Source organism: Bipolaris victoriae (genome assembly GCF_000527765.1).
Source record: "Bipolaris victoriae FI3 unplaced genomic scaffold scaffold_202, whole genome shotgun sequence".
Taxonomy (NCBI): Eukaryota; Fungi; Ascomycota; class Dothideomycetes; order Pleosporales; family Pleosporaceae; genus Bipolaris; species Bipolaris victoriae.
Window position 1 is genome coordinate 1 of NW_014575190.1, and position 16,359 is coordinate 16,359.

At 52.1% G+C, this 16,359-nt stretch overlaps 6 protein-coding genes across 6 annotated transcripts; 2 read left to right on the forward strand and 4 right to left on the reverse strand.

Moving 5' to 3' along the window:
* Positions 1 to 1,154: 1,154 nt before the first annotated feature.
* On the reverse strand, positions 1,155 to 2,387 carry COCVIDRAFT_43109 (hypothetical protein; the record flags this gene model as incomplete). Its single annotated transcript, XM_014694846.1, has 1 exon — positions 1,155 to 2,387. One exon carries the CDS (start codon positions 2,385 to 2,387, stop codon positions 1,155 to 1,157), a length of 1,233 nt encoding a protein of 410 aa, XP_014550332.1.
* A 1,203-nt stretch (positions 2,388 to 3,590) lies between these two features.
* Positions 3,591 to 7,175, reverse strand: COCVIDRAFT_115731 (hypothetical protein; the record flags this gene model as incomplete). The annotated part of the gene is made up of 6 exons (XM_014694847.1): positions 3,591 to 4,283; positions 4,336 to 4,881; positions 5,284 to 5,910; positions 6,124 to 6,410; positions 6,468 to 6,835; positions 6,889 to 7,175. The coding sequence occupies 6 exons, from the start codon at positions 7,173 to 7,175 to the stop codon at positions 3,591 to 3,593; spliced, it is 2,808 nt and encodes a 935-aa protein (XP_014550333.1).
* Positions 7,176 to 7,725: 550 nt separating this feature from the next.
* Positions 7,726 to 8,977, forward strand: COCVIDRAFT_31892 (hypothetical protein; the record flags this gene model as incomplete). The annotated part of the gene is made up of 4 exons (XM_014694848.1): positions 7,726 to 7,872; positions 7,933 to 8,041; positions 8,092 to 8,565; positions 8,619 to 8,977. 4 exons carry the CDS (start codon positions 7,726 to 7,728, stop codon positions 8,975 to 8,977), a joined length of 1,089 nt encoding a protein of 362 aa, XP_014550334.1.
* A 547-nt stretch (positions 8,978 to 9,524) lies between these two features.
* On the forward strand, positions 9,525 to 11,291 carry COCVIDRAFT_31893 (hypothetical protein; the record flags this gene model as incomplete). Its single annotated transcript, XM_014694849.1, has 2 exons — positions 9,525 to 9,607; positions 9,677 to 11,291. The coding sequence occupies 2 exons, from the start codon at positions 9,525 to 9,527 to the stop codon at positions 11,289 to 11,291; spliced, it is 1,698 nt and encodes a 565-aa protein (XP_014550335.1).
* A 351-nt stretch (positions 11,292 to 11,642) lies between these two features.
* COCVIDRAFT_55690 (hypothetical protein) lies at positions 11,643 to 12,274 on the reverse strand (the record flags this gene model as incomplete). The annotated part of the gene is made up of 2 exons (XM_014694850.1): positions 11,643 to 11,982; positions 12,135 to 12,274. Coding segments are annotated over 2 exons (480 nt in total), but the record flags the coding sequence as incomplete, so codon positions are not given.
* A 2,023-nt stretch (positions 12,275 to 14,297) lies between these two features.
* On the reverse strand, positions 14,298 to 14,966 carry COCVIDRAFT_21187 (hypothetical protein; the record flags this gene model as incomplete). The annotated part of the gene is made up of 1 exon (XM_014694851.1): positions 14,298 to 14,966. The coding sequence occupies one exon, from the start codon at positions 14,964 to 14,966 to the stop codon at positions 14,298 to 14,300; it is 669 nt and encodes a 222-aa protein (XP_014550337.1).
* Between the last annotated feature and the right edge of the window lie 1,393 nt (positions 14,967 to 16,359).

Genomic DNA, 16,359 nt, shown 5'->3' on the forward strand with positions numbered 1-16,359 from the left:
ATAACGCCACCTCTTTTCTATACTTTAAAGCTGAAGAATTACTCTTTGGCATATTGCGAAACTTTTTGCTAAAATAGATTCTAATTATCTAATGTTGTGGTGGGGTTGGTATTATGTTGTATCTAAGTGATGCCCTTGGGGTGGGTATTTCCCTTGGGGTGGGAGGCCCGTGCAACGCGCGGGCAATTTCTTGAAATTTTCGGGACGAACCATTGGGCCCGAGTATGTGTTCGGTTGCTTTCTTTCTCTGTTTTAGGCCACCCGTCCGTTCCCGCTACTTCCCACGCGAAAGGGAGAGAGAAGGGAAGGAAGGGAGGGGGGCGGGCCAATTTCTGGACTAGGCGCTGATGTCCGATTGTCCGTTTTTTTCCAAAGTGGGGTAGTCCAAGGTGGAGAAAAAAAGGATCAGATACACAAAGATGCCAAGGTAGGCAGGCAGGGGAGGAAGGCCAGGTTTTTTTTTCTTTTTTCTTTTGCATTTATCCGCCGTTGAGGCACAGTGCGATCGGCGAACGGGGGTTCAGTCTAGGTTGGCGGAACAAACATCATTTTATTGCGCTAATCAATGCATCGGGAGCTGTGAACCGTCTTTATGTAAATCATATCGTGCTTTTGTGTATCTTCGAAGAGGGGATGGATTGGTAAGTAGACCGTGCCGCAGATGAAATTTGCCTTGAAAAATGCCTTGTCCGCAAGTACCCATGGCCATGACGCCATTCGCTACTGGGTGAAGAACCCCGTACCCCGACCGATAGCTAGGTGTACATTACAGTTGCTGAACTGTGTATGGATGGTTGAACAAATTTACCAAATGTCATGGTATCACTCTTCACCTCTATAACAATCGTGAGATACTAAGGACGAGTACTTAGAGAAATACATAGGTTTTATTTTGATACTCAGATATGTTACATGGGCGGACAAGGCGATAAGCGGACAAGGTGATGGGCGAACAAAGTAGTGGGTGGACAAGATAATGAGCGGACAAGATAGTGAATGAACAAGGTGATGAGCGGACAAGGTCATAGGTGGACAAGGTGAGAGCAGCTGGAGTATACTTATATATGGTAAGCTAGTGGGCTCGACTCACCACGGACTACCTAGTGCAGTATTCCCCTACGTCACAGATCCATATTTGTATACTATCTCGGTCATCAAGATTGTTCCTTCTCATAGAGCTTCTTCTTTCTCGTCATGGTAGCCTTGAGCTCTGACCAAGCCAGTGGATGAGCTTTTTCGCGATGCGAGTACCATCTGTCCGCCGACTGCACCACCTCATCTGCTTTAATCTGCTCTAGATAGCCCAGAAATCTGTGATCAGAGCACTGCAGCTGTCGACGCCCACCGAAGAATAGAGTGATTTTGCGGAGCTTCTTCGCATCACGGAGGACACGCAAACAGTTGAGTAAATACTCGTCGTTGAGATATCGGCGCTGCTCATTGGACGTGAGATACGGCGTATCCCGCGGACAGGCGTCGTCGAATACCCACTTTATATCACGGAGATACTGCAGGTTTTCTGAACCGATCATCTTCAGAAAATGCAAGACGTCTTGATAGCCAATCTCTTTGGGGACAGTGTCCCAAAACGGAGCGCGGGTTGCGTAATGGCGATGGAAGGAGAAAGCGTTTTCGCCGTATAGAATCGAACAGCCTTCATTATGAACCAACTTACACGTCCGGAGGAACTGAGACGACCTTGCAAGACTCCTATTAGGGCCACTACCTCTGACTGCGGGGATCGTGAGCATTTGATCGGGGTCTTTCTGTGCAAAAAGACGGCGATAGATGTTATTACGCAGCTCTGGTGGCAAATCCGTGAATCCCTTGGGGCGCACCGAGACTGTTTTCGTCGGCTCTGAAGCTAGACGGATCTTTTTCGATTTAATCGGCCTCATCTCGTGCAGGTCATCTTGCTTGTGTATGAGGGTGCGGTCGAGCTTGACAAAGAGGGGACCATGAAAGCCTAGTGGGACGTTGAACTGCAACGTTATCGGCGGAGGCTTTCTCGAGTCGCAGCGGACGCCTTCCTCAATATCGGTCATTTCATCAAGCTCTTGGTTGTAGATGATAGGCTCAGGGCGAGGGGATGGAAGGGAGGGGCTACGTTTGCGCTTTTTTCTTTTGTTTGCTCGACCACGAGGCTCCATGTCTTCATCTTCTTCATCCTCACTTTCTTCTGTCGTAAAAAGGTCGGCATCGTCAGCTTCGAAGCTCACATAGCCGTCGGGTTTCTTGATTTTGCCTGCACTCCTGCGGATGGGACGGCCGGTGTGCTTGTTGTAGACTGTGATGGCCTTTGGTGGACTGCCGAGCTCGGGGCTGCTGTCCCGATCGCGGCGAGTCGTTGACGAAGATGGATCTGGAGTCTTTGCTTTGTCAACCATGATGGGCAGTAATGGTGTGCCGGTTGAGGTTGAGGTTGAGGTTAAGGCGACGGTTGAAGTGAGTAGCGGGGTGAGTAGGTGCGCGACCATAAACAGTGGAAGGAGTCACGCCGCCTGAGGAAGTGACGGTCACTCTGAACGCGTTCCTTCCAGTATCACCTTGCTAGTGGTCTTGGCGAACTGTTTGCTAGTAGCGGAGGCGCTATTTCGTCGAGCACTTGGAGCCGGGTTTCGTATTGACTGGCAGTACTGCATTGTATCGCTCTGTCTATGCCCGCCAACACTCGATACAGCACCCTCTACTGGTGCCGGTTGCTCAACGTCTTGTTCAAGTTGAATACTGTAGCTACGATGCATTGACTGCTGATCATTGCGGTTCTTCCAGGTTAGCGTAGACGTCTAGACCGATTTGCCAGCATATCCTAAATATCAAGCGGGTGTGATAAGTTGAAGAGTAGGAAGAGGTACTTCCTACTCTCGCCTAGAAAGAAGCTTTCCATGTCATTTTTTGAGCTTATCAGTGCGTAAGTTTCGTAGACCTGCCTGTCTACACTTGGTCCAGCAGTGGCTATTGATGTCGCGAAGCGCCCTGTCCCCTACGTGCAGATACCAAGGGGCATACAGGGCGTGACCGGAGGATGGAGGACGACGGCGGTATGCCAGATAGTGAAAAGTGAAACAGTTATGTTTGGATGATGTTGGCAGCATACATATAGTATTCATTGGTGCGCGTGACGTTGCCGTTGATACAGAGTGAGAGACACCAGCGCTAAGTATGGTGGGCGACGGGCACTGTCTCTTCACTTTCATCACTATGCACCTTGGCTAGTTAGTATACAGAAATGAAATGCGTACTCTGCCAAATATCTAAATAGTTTGAAATTCCCATTTACATATGATGTACTGATTTTGCTTTGTTGAACCTAGAGGATAAGCAGGGGGTATGAGTTCGAAGCCCGATATGGAGGAGGAATATGATCAGCCATGAACAATCCGAAGAGACTAGTTTGCGGAGCCCAGAAGATGAAATTTGTCCTGTCTCGCAAGCAGTAATCGAAAGGTAAAGAATAAAGCATAAAGTGACATTCTGAGTGAAGTTATGGACATACTAGAATGAAGAAAGCTCCTACAACGACTCAGAGGATGACGAAGTGGGTATTGAACTTTTTAGATATCTCTTTTACATGAAACTATGCCAGTATCTCATATCTCCTGTTTATATTCCTTGTTGAATGCCCTTCCAATAACCATTCTCCTAACCTCACTTGTTCCAGCTCCAATCTCGTAAAGCTTGGCGTCTCTTAGTATCCTTCCTACAGGCACCTCGTTCATATATCCCATACCGCCCATTAGCTGGATGGCATCAGCTGCGACCTCACTCGCCCTTTCGGCGGCATACAAAATCGCGCCTGCGCAGTCCTGCGTCTTGATATTCGGGCTAGCGTGCGACTCGTCGACAGCGCGCGCAACACTATATGTGAAAGACTGCGATGCCCTGTACTTTGTGTACATGTCTGCCAGTTTTCCCTGGATGAGTTGGTTGTGTGCAATAGGTTGGCCGAACTGCTTCCTCTGGTGGGTGTATGGCAGAACGTTGTCAAGCGAGGCTTGCATCAGACCCAAGGGACCAGCCGAAAGAACAAGTCGTTCGAGATCCAAACCCTCCATTAGTACGCGGACACCACGATTGACCTCGCCTAACACGTTCTCCTTGGGAACGAAGACATCCTCGAAGACGAGCTCGCCCGTGTTGGAACCGCGCATGCCGAGTTTGTCAAGTTTGTTGGCTACACTGAAACCCTTGGATGAGGTTTCGACAATGAAAGCTGTGATGCCTTTGCTAGCTCCATCGGGAACGGTTTTAGCGTAAACAACAATGGTATGAGCATCAGGTCCCTATATTCGTCAGCGTCAGTATCTTTACTCCCAGGAGGAAGAACAGACGTACGTTGGTAATCCACATCTTCGTGCCATTGAGCAAATACCCACCATCCACCTCTTTTGCAGCCATCCGCATGCTTACAACATCACTTCCCGCACCGTGTTCACTCATGGCCAAGGCTCCTATCTGCTCGCCGCTGATCAATCCAGGCAGGTATTTCTTTTTTTGCTCGGCGTTTCCGTTCAACACCAGCTGGTTGACACAAAGCTGGCTATGGGCGGCATAGCTCAGCCCAATGCTTCCGCTCGCCCTTGAGAGCTCCTCCATGACAACACAGTGTGCTTGGTATCCCATTGCTAGACCGCCAAACTCCTCATCGGCCGTGATACCCAGGAAGCCTGCTTCACCGAACTTCTGCCACATATCGTTGGGGAAAGCATTTTGGCGGTCTGTTTGCGCTGCGACTTCCTCTGGGATCTCACGGCGGGCGAACTCACGAACTGATTCGCGGAGCTCATCGAGGTCGGATTGTGTGGGTGGTGTGAAATTTTGAGGGTGCTTTGTAGATGCGTAGCGTTGCGCGGTGGTGATGAGGGTAGGACGAATGCGCGACTGGCGGATACTTCGTGTGAGGAGACGGTGAGCTAGAGACGCCATGGTTTATGACTGTGTGCAAGAAAAACAAGGAGAAAAAAGTGTGTGAAGAACGGCACAAGCGACGAGAAAGTCGTGAGATGTTTGAATAATGTACGTTCGGTTTGCGGCGGCTGATGAGCCGAGGCACCTTCCTAAAATGCGGAGGAGGTTACGTCTGGTCTGGGGAAGAGACAGCAGCGTCATCCCGCGCCTTGGCTAAATACATATTATGCAAAAAAAGAAAAACAATTTCGCGACACCTAAGTGTTAACGACAGTCCTCTATCGCGGTGGTGTACCGCCTTCAAAGCTCGTCCACGCGCTTCATGGGTCTTCCATTGCACTCCCCCACATCTAATGCCACCAAGAATCTGCTCACGGCATTGTATGCCGCAATGGTGGCCGTCAACTCTACAACCATGGTGTCGCTCAGTGCCCGCTTGACCATTTCAGAGACCTCATCCTCAACCTGTACCCCGACCGTCATTTGATCGGTGTACACCATGACTGCATACTCTTCACTACTGAACCCAGCAGGGACCTCCTTCGCAACCATTCCATGCTTGGTCACAGGTAAGTCGAAGACGGCTTGCAGCACCTGTTTTGAGACGCCAGCTTTGTGCGCGAGCGCAGCGTGGATATCCCATTCGTGCACTGCGTGATTGTGTACTGCTACTCGGCTGATTGCAAGCTCCTTAAGTGTGTCCGGGAGGCTGGTCTTGGTGCGGATGGCGCCGATGAACGAGTTCCAGCCGTCTGCTACGGCGGGGTTGTGGAGGAGCGCCAGATCAAGAGGAATGAGGGGGCGGGGCTTTCGTCGCTCGGCGATGCGCTCGTAGATCGGACGCGCCTCTTCATTTGGAGGTTCGCTGGGGGCATATGGGACACGCATTTTGGCTCTGACAGATGGAGTGAAGGCCCGTGAGTAGGTTATGGGTAAGCAGACACAAGAAAGAGGACGTGAAAAGTGGAATTGACGGAGGAGCATTATCAGATGAAAGGGGGACTGGACTTAAATTTATAGCCAGCACACGTAAAGAGCGGAAATATGACGGAATTGCTTTCCGGTGCCCGGAGCCGTTTTTCTAATGGTCTTGAAAATGCTTTCATTTTGTTTTCATTCATGAGGGTATTTCCCATCAATTCCGCTAAATACAACATTTATATAACAAACACTGCAAACGCTAGATTCTCACAGCCTGCTCTGCTCATCAAACACATTTGGTAGCCTGGGAATGCCCTCAAGTCTGGTCGACTTCTTGCCAGAAGGTGCAAGTGTGACGTTGTATGTCAAGTCGAGCTTGGCCTTGGGGTCCGTGCTAGGCACAAAGTCGAGAAGCAAATCATCCTTGACAGCAAAGACGGTGTCGTTGGTGACGTATGGGTCATCACGGGGGTATAGTTGAGTGATCAAAGGCTTGTAGTTGTCTGCTGAAACCATGAGATGGATGTGAGCGGGGCGGAAAGGGTGGCGGTCGAGAGTCTTGAACAGCTGGCCAGCAGCGCCTATTATGGTGGGTTAGTCAGGTTCACGTTTTGGTGTGGAGTTATATTTCAACATACCATCGGTAGGCAGCGAGTACGCTGTGGGCTTGTAGCAGTAGTACCAGTACTCGCCGTTCTCGTTTGTGGTGAACTTTCCCCTCAGGTTGTTTGGCTCCTGGTTGTCAGGGTCCTGGAAATCGTACTTTCCGTTGGCACTCGCTTGCCAGATATCGATGACGGCGTTGGGGATGCCCTTCTTGGTGTCTAGGTCAATGACCTTGCCGTGCATGAGAGTGGTCTGGCCATCGGGGTGGGGGTTTCGGACAATGGTATCGCCAAGTGGGCGGAATGGCGAGTGTGGCGACCAGAAAGGACCGAGAATCGTTGAGGAAGTAGGTGTCTCGCCAGACTCGTTAATGTGCATGTGAGCGATCTCATCGACCAGTCTACGAGTGTGTTAGCGAAATGGTCTAACTATTTTGCCAACTGTAATGCTTACGATTCTACTCCAAGGACATCAGAGATACGGTGCGCCTCGTTCCTGGTGCTGGTGGTGGTTTTGCCAATGGAGTTGACAAATCGTACACCCTCAAACCACTCGTCGTTGGTCAACTCGACCTCACGAATAAAGTCATGGAGATGCCTGATCAGCTTGCCCATAACAAATCGTGTCCGGTCTGGTACCGCGGGTCCCATGGCGTTGATGACAGCATCAGTGAAGTTAGGGTCGAAGCGATGCCCGCCCTTATTTTCGAGGTTGGGCGCTTGTTGTGTGTTTGGGTCCATTTTGGTTGTGTCAAAAATATGAATGTGCAAGAGAAGATATGTTATCAAGCAGGTTTTAGAGAGTAGAGTGGTGTTGGATTGTTTCTGACGTCTGGGGCATGAGGGATCTTAATAAATAGCATCTTAGAACACCCCGGATCCGCCAACCGAATGAGTGCTGTTCGAAACCGCCGTGTGTCTAGCCGCACATCAGGCGATGAAGCCTTTTCAGATGTAGCTACGGCATACTGCACCGGCTCTGAGACGGGCTGGGAGCATGAGGGGTCACAGTGCCGGGTTGGCCCATGGGGTTCTTTGGCGGCTGGCCAATCACAGCCAGGCTATTGGGGAAGAAGTCTTTCCCGCCCTTTATCCCTCATACTAAGCGGCGTCAGCGCCACTGCCCCGCCCTCGGTACTGACCTCGGACATTTGCCTATGCGACACCATGCTTGATCTTGCGTGGGTAGTCGGAAGTGGAACAGTAGAAGACGTCGGGGGGTCCCAATTCCTTTGCACCCTCCACACTACCGACGCGCAAGTCGCTGCTGTGAAAAGAACAAGCTCTCAACATGGTCAAACACCACCTCATGATCGGTACATGGACGCCGCCAGGTGTGATAATCACAGTCTCCTTCGACGATGAAACGCTGAAGCTGGAGTTGGTGAAGAAGACCGAAATCCCAGAGGATGAACCGATCAGCTGGATGGCCTTTGACGTATGCGCACAACCCACGAGCCTTGATGACACCGGCAGTGACTGATCAACAGCAACACAGCACCAAAGGAAGAATATCTACGGCGCATCAATGAAGAAATGGAGTTCACATGAGGTGAAGAGTCCGGGCGAGATTGTGCACACAGGAAGCTTCCCAATTGGCGGACATCGTATGCGACTTCTGGACATCCTCACGATTACTTGCTGACAGGTATTACAGCCAAAGCAAATGATGCCGACACAAAAACACGCGCCATCTTCCTCCTTCCCGCGAAAAAGCCACCGTATGCCGTATACTGCAACCCGTTTTACGACTATGCTGGCTATGGCAACATCTTCTCGGTCAACTCCTCCGGACACATCAAGGAGAACATCCAGAATTTCGAATACTGCGAGAAAACCGCAATCCACGGCATGGTCTTCGACCCCTCAGAAACTTACCTCTACAGCGCAGACATGTGGGCGAACCGGGTGTGGTGTCACAAGAAGATAGATGATGAGGGCAGGGTAGAAACAGTAGGCTTCACCGAAGCGCCGGCTCCAAAGGACCATCCTAGATGGGTAGAGATGCATCCCTCGGGTAACTATCTCTACGCTTTGATGGAAGGAGGAAACAGGCTATGCGAGTATGTGATTGATCCAAAGACCAAGCTACCAATCTACACTCACAAGGTGTATCCCTTGATACCGCCTGGTAAGCGCTATACTCACCGCCTAGTATATTCACCGCTAAAATAGGCACCTTAGGTATTCCCAACGCAGACACAATGTACCGGTCAGATGTCTGTTTCCTAAACAAGTCCGGCAATTACCTTTTCGCTACGTCCCGGTCCAACTCGTTTGATCTCACCGGTTATATCGCTGCTTTCAAAGTCGCGCCGTCGGGCGCTATCGAACGACAGATTTGTCTTAATCCTACACCAACTTCTGGCGGCCATTCTAATGCAGTCTCTCCATGCCCTTGGTCGGATGAGTGGCTCGCACTTACCGACGACGAGAAGGGTGGAATTGAGATTTATAGATGGCATGATGAGTTCCTTGCAAGGGTTGCAAGGTTGGAGATTGGAGAGAAAGGGTTTGGTATGAATGCCATATGGTACGACTAGTTTGTCCAGGACGAAATATGAATGCTACAGCAATCCATGGAAATTTGATACATCGTTGATTGTCATTCTACGCCATGGAATGAGTTACTCTTAAACTTTTCCACCCTTTAAGGAAATGTCTTGGCGCCTTGAAGGATGGGGGACAAACTTCCAGCTGACGTGTGATTCGCACGATCAAGCGGATAAAAGATGCATGCCGAGTGTATCTTCTCCGCTGCGGCCGGGTTGTGCCCGGAAACCTGGCGAGAAGTCTTGCGGATTTATGTTCAACCACGGAGGAATGAGGGGCAGCGCTGGAAGTGTTTTGCCCCCAGTCTAGCGGCAGCCGGCAAATAACATCGGGGAAGCTCTTCTTCCCCCTCCAACTTCGTCATGGTCCGCACCACGGCATTGTAGTTTAGATTAGGTTAACGTTCGCTGAATTCAATACCAACCTTGTAGTTTCTTTCTCAAGATCTGTCCTCTATTTCTGCTTGTAGTCAAAACACGTTCAACGACAAAAGAACATTGCGGACTTACTACAGCCACCCCACACTAGCAAGACAGAATGGCGTCCAAGTCAACTCCAGGCATTTTGTACGTGACTATGCAGCCCAAAGAGGGTCTGCCAGAAGCACAATTCCACGACTGGTAAGTTGACTCTTTAGACAGTCGAATTCTGGCTTCGTCAAGATCCCATCTAACCTTTATCCCCCCAAGGTACCAAAACGAACACGGTCCCAACCGACTTCGCCTGCCATTCTGCAACAATGGCTTCCGCTACCGCGCAACCGATCTCGAGGATGCGCCCGGCTCAAAAGACAAGCCTGAGTGGATGGCTGTTTACGACTTTGACGAGCTCGAATGGTTGACGAGAGAACCGTATCTAAAACTTCGTAGTGCGCCGGCGCAGTCGCAACGGGAGAGGGATACTATGAAGCAGATTTTCGTGGACAGAAGATCCTATGACCTGCTCAAGGAGTGGAAGGGAAACGACTTCAAGGACCTGCAGAAAGTGGAGAATGAGGGCGAGAAGAACGTCATGATTGCTGTGAGCTTCGCGCTGCAGGATGGTGCAGGTAAAGAGGAGGAGCTGAGGAAGTGGTACGAGGAAGAGCATGTACCGCTTCTGCAAAAGGTTCCCGGGTGGAGACGAACAAGAAGATTTGTCACTTCATATCTGGACCTTGAAAGCGGACACAAGACGGAGAAGGAATATCTCGCGCTGCACGAGTATGGCCCGCAGAACGGACTTGGAGGACCAGAGTTCAAGGCGGCTATCACAACAGAGTGGTGCGACAAGATATACAAGGACGTGGTTAAGGACCGCAAGAGGAGGGCATATGAGCTATACTACACGTTTGGCGCTGCACAGCGTGATCTGCAGAGTCTCGCAAGCAAAGACACATTTGCCGTAGAGACAACAGAGGGCAAGGTAAAGACGCACCCAGCACATACCACGCCAGAGCAACGACCAGTGATAGAAAGCTTCGTCACAACAAAAGACGGCGTCGAACTCCCCTACCGACTCGAAGGCTCCAGCGACCCCAACGCACCACTCCTCGTCCTCGCAAACAGTATCCTAGTCGACTACGGCATCTGGGACGACTTCGTCACCGAGTTCCTCAACCTTACAAACAACAAGTACCGCATCCTGCGCTACAACACCCGCGGCCGCAACACCCTACCGCCTGACTCGACATCCCCAATTACCGTGCACACCCTCGCCGAAGACGTGATAACGCTCCTCGACGCCCTCCGCGCCAAAACAGCCTCCATCATCGGCGTCTCGCTCGGCGGCGCCACAGCCCTCAACGCAGGGCTCTCCTACCCGCACCGCATCTCCGCCTTCATCGGCTGCGACACCAACGCCTTCGCGCCCGCCACCAACGCCAAAGCATGGAACGAGCGCGTCGAGCTCGCGGAAAAGGAAGGCCTGAAAACAGCATCTGGCAACCCCATTGTAGGCGAGGACCTCGCAGAGATCACAGTCCGCAGGTGGTTCGTCAAGGAATCCTACGACGACGCCGAATTGGCCAAGAAGATCCAGCGCGTCAAGGATATGGTCAAGACGAATTCGCTACCGGGCTTCCGCGACTCGGTCAGGGCGCTGCATGAGTATGATATCAGGGAGAAGATGGCGGGGTATCAGGGTAAAGGCGCGTTTTTGGTTGGTGCAGGCGATGGTGTACTGCCGAAGACTATGAAGGAGAATATGGCGGAGAAGCTGGGGAAGGGGGTTGAGCTCAAGGTTGTAGATGGGGCTGGACACTTGCCCATGGTGGAGAGACCGCGCGAGGTTGCGCAGTTTGTGGCTAAGTTTCTGGAGGGTTAAGGAGATGCGAATATGTGTGTGTCAGGGGGGGGGGGTCTGAAAATACGATTTGCCTCGAAGCAGTTCGAGTATATTGTAGACGAGAGTGTTGTATTCTGGTATTTCTTGAGTCTTGATTTTTGAGAAAAGCCGCCTAGTACACACCTGATTTTCCCGCTCACGAACTATCATGCAGTCATCAATTTCATAAGTGCCTTATTTTCTCACCAATAGCATTACTTGAGCGACGAATCTTTTCTTTCAAACCCCCCCCCCCTACTATTCAAACCCTGTTCTACAGACCCCTCACCTATCCTCTCTACCATCCGTCCAGCTAGTACAATTCACGCACCGCTTAGCCTTCTCACTAATATATTTCCTACAAAACTTGCACTTGACCTGCCTCTTGACAATATTGTCGCCGCTGCCCCTGCTATAAGCTAGCGCAATGACCCAAAGCGCCAGCGCAACAATAATAAACCTTACAATCTTGTCGAGAAAATTGCCATAGGCAAGTACCACAGCACCGTCATCAACGGCCTGCTTCGGCGTATTGTAGCCGTTTGAGATGGAGGTATTATAGTTTGGGCCGTGCTGCAGGACGGCAAACTTGGCGTCGAGGTTACGCGAGAGAAAGGGTAGGAGTGAGATTATAGGCAGGATGATGTCGGACACAAGAGCATTTGCGCAGGCGGTGAAGGAGGCTGCGAGACTGCGAGGGGGGTGGGTGGCCAGAGTTAGTATACCGGTTACACTACACTACACACACTCTGGGAAGGGGGGGGGAGGCGCAAGCAATCGGGCCATTGAGAAGGAAGGAATTTTTTTTGATCCTTGCAAGACAAAAAAAGGGTATCACTGTACATTAAGCCGACGGCTACCTCGAGCACGTTATCGCGAAGCGCAAAGTTGCTGAAGCTATCCCAGGCGTTGAATGTGTGGCGCTTGATGCCTTGCTCTGCATCGCGCAGGGTTTGTTGTGTGTTGTCGTCTAGGCGTGGCATGATGGCGTTAGGAATAAATGGTGGTGGTGACGTTTGGGAGGGAGGTTGGTGCATGGGTATACTACGAAGAAAGGGAGAGAAAGCTGGGGTTACTTTGGGTAGCGACGTCATGAGAACCAGGAAAAGGCTCCGACCAATCACAATGTCGTCCGCTCTGCTGGGACACGACACCCCATACCACTGACAACGCACACGCATCCTTACATGCGCACCCACGCTGATTCCACCTAGCACCATTTTTGCAAATCCAAAAAGCAAAGGCAATTGCGTGTTTGATCTTCGTTTCGTCATGTAAATCGTTAGTTACACGTACTTATGAATAGCAAGTCCCCTTTTAACCCGCACTAGCTGAATCATTGCAGCTTTGCCTAATGCATCTAGAAGACCACTTTTTTTTCCACATGGGTGTCGATCTCTCTCCTCGGGCGTGGGCCTTGTTAGCGATACGCCCGAGGGGTAAAGTGCCCTAAACTTTTTTTTTACCCTGCGTTTCGCCATGGTGATAGGGTAGGCGGTTGCAGCGCTACGCATGTCATCGCGACCATCTGCGCGCAATCGCATCCTTTGTTCGTAGACCAGTACACACCCTCATGCACACATAGATTCTATCATCTTCTTTCGCTGCGCACCTGAGCCACGTACCGGGCGTGCATGCTAGTCTGTGTTGCTGCATGCAGCCACTTCTGAACATGCAATTGAATGTAGTCGTAGTCCACCCCCACAATTCGGCCCTTTTTTCCAACAACCCTCATTCGTCCAAAAAAAATCACACACGACGCGCACTGCTGTGTGAGGCGTACTGGTACGTACATGCGGCGTAGTACATACATGAATTCCGCCATCGGCGTAGACTACCCCGCCATTACGCCAGCCTCGTCTCTGCTCAGAGAGAATAGTTAGCCTAGCCGACGCCGGCCCGCTCATCATGGCCGTGTGATCACGCATTGCCCTTCCTGGACGGACTAAGATCGCCCGTCTCAGAAGAAGAAGGATGAGAAGGGGGGAGGGGGGGTTAGAGATAGTAGTACTGAGAAAGAAAACGCAGGGTCTCTGATGCATGGACATGACAAGTGGTCAGCTCAAAGTCAGGTCAACAGACACACACAGTCAGGGTAGATCTCATATCTGCTCGCCTAGCGCTGGGCGCGATACTCCATCTCCGAATTTTCCGCGTGGACCGTCGATGATTGGGTCGTCGTGGATAGCATTATGCCGGCAGCTATCATTGCGCAGCGGCAGAATGGAGTCGTAAGTAGGTGCGCGGCCGGCGGGCAGGTCGGAGCATCTGTGGAGCATCACGATTGCGATGGGTGGTGCTTTGTGGGTGTGCACGGTGCTGGGTGCCGCTGATCTGGCAAGACAGTGGAGGTTTGGGATAAGGGCGGTAAGCGCGCGACGAAGGGGAATTTTGGGGTGGATGGAGGGGTAAAAGGGTATCGGGGGCTGCGCCGTGAGGTCACGGCACCTTGCACTTGCTTAGCGTGCAGCACTAGTGGGGGTTGGTGTGGTGGGGGGATCCTTGATCACAAATGTGTAGCCATCAGGAGATTGATTTTCCACTCCCAAGTAGTGTCAGACGTCCACTGGGTGACGTGCCCCCGTGCTGTGCACCGAAATTGCACGAATATGCTCGAATGAGGGGAAGCCTGTCCACTGCAAACACAGAGTATGCTCGAGATAGTACCATGTTGATTTTTTTGCCTCTCTCTCTATCTGCTCATTAGACCCGATGCTGCTTCTGTTGCGCAATCTGGAAAAGAATAGGTGTAAATGCTGACAAGTAAACGCCTCCCAATGCAACTTCCCCTGACAAAACAGTCCCGTGGTATACCAAAAACGCCTTCTTATGCTGTGCGCGTGTGCGCTGAGAAACAAAAAAGCCACCAACACCGTGCAATGCTAGATAATCAAAAACAAAATACCCCCCTGCTGCTCCATAATGCTGATGCTGTAAATTTCATGTATGCAAACTGCCTCTTCTTGCTCAGTCTTGATGCAGGTAGCTGCCATGCCTTCCCATGGTTTACCTCGACACGTCTGTCACTGAGTCTGCCCTTGCTCTTGACTTTGACCTTGTCGATGACCTCCGGCGTTCGGCACCATCCTTTGCTTTTCTGGTTTTTGGTCGACGGAGCACAGGGCCCTCGTCCTCTTCTGACTCGTCTACAGTGAAGAGATCCGGGCTGGGTTCTCGCCAAGAATGGCGATGGCCGGATAGTGTACGTGAGTAGCGGCGACGATTCTGTTGCTTGCGGGCAGCAAGGTCCTGGGCACGTCCTCGACTTGGTTCAGCAATGCTGATCCTTGATGGGCTAAGCTGAGACACCACGTGGGGTGTGTCGTTTAAGCGTTCGTCATCAAGCCCCATGAAGGACTCTTCGTCCTCCTCGTAGATGGTTGGCACGTGATAGACGTTGTGGAGTGGGGCGTGGTTCTGCTTGACATAGCGAGCCCACCTGCCGGCGACGTTGGACCTGAACTTGGTCGTCTTTGCGGTGCGTGGTCCCTCGTCGGCGTCGATGCCGGCGCTCAGAGACAGCTCGTAGGGATCCTCGGCGTCGGTGATGGGGGTGATGAAGTGGGCAAAGGGGTCCTCGTCGATGTCGGGCAGATGGCTGGAGTCGTCGTCGGACGTCTCGACCCATGGAGGGAAGGAGTAGGCGCGAGGGTTGGAGCGGAGATAGGAAGGCATGGCTGATAGGGTGTCCTTGATGGATCGGAATAGGCAAGCGAAGCGGAGTGGTAGTGGGGGCTTTGAACTTTTTTCAACCTTGACTAAGGCGACGTGACAGAGAATCTTGTCCTCCCGGCTCCGTGCCGGTGGTGGTCAAAGGAACAGCGTGAGAGCACTCGTTGCAGAGGGCTCGCAGCTGGGGGCGCAGGCAGGTGTTTTTGTAGTCGGAGCAGCTGGAAGGGGCACACGCAAGGGGTGTATGCGTGACTTTGGGCGCACGTCTCGGAAGAGTCACAGGAAGGCGGAGTTGCAGTGCAGCCTGGGGGGGGGACAATGGGGATAGAGATTGGTGCCTGGGGGGATGGGGGAAGGGGGAAGGACACAAAGGCAGAGAAGTGATGATGATATTAGTATGGGCCCGTGGTGTTTCCTCCGCAAGAGTGCCGGATGGGTGAATGGCGTGCTGTCGAGGATAGGCCGAGTACTTATGTTTGACAGGCCGCGATGTGGTGCCGCAAGAGGAGCCCTGCAGGTGCAGTGCATATGGCTGCGGGCTGCATTAGCGTGGGAGAGGGAGAGAAGCTTGGTGCAGCGTGGACAAAAAGGGCAAGGATTCCAAGGCCATGGGGAATGGGTGACAGGCAGAGTGATGGCTGACGGGCCACATGAGATGGTTGGTGGCACACCATCGCGGTGAGGGATGACCTGCAGCCTGCACGCGTGCATTGGCCACTGGATGTTGCGGACGACACGGCCGTTAATGCAGGATTGTCGATCGCGATGCCGACGGCGACCCGCCAGAGGCCGAGCTAGGACTTGAGACTGCCCAGCGCGATCGTAGGTACTGTAACTGTCTACTTACTCGTCGCAGCGGGCGGGAAAAGACGAATGCGAAGAATCGTCTACAACATACGGTACGGAACATGGTGGTGCTTTTGCTCCACCAGCGGGGCACACGCACAATGCCATCACCACCACCATTATTCCATTCTCACTCAGCCTCACTCGACCTTGCCTGCTTCGGCTCTGCCACACGTCCTCTCGCACACCCTCTCTGCCCTCGCCGACTGGTTTTACTTTCCACTACGCGTCCCCCCTCCCCTCCCTCACGAGCATGACGAGGCTGGCTGCGTGAACCTTCGTTCGGTGCCTGCAGCCGACACCACCACCATCACGCCGCCAGTCACGGCGCGGTTTGGCAATACCTGCTCCCCCCCATTGTGCGCCTGGTTTCAGCCAAGTGCCTCCTCCAGCTGATGCGGCTCCAATACACCATGTCCTGCACTTGACCTCTTCTTGCCATGACATTCGCCACACGCTTCGGACACCAAAGTAGTCGTTTGCTAATACACGGCCATATGATAATGACACGCTGGGATATCGCGGCTCTCCAGCCCTGGCTCCACTCCCA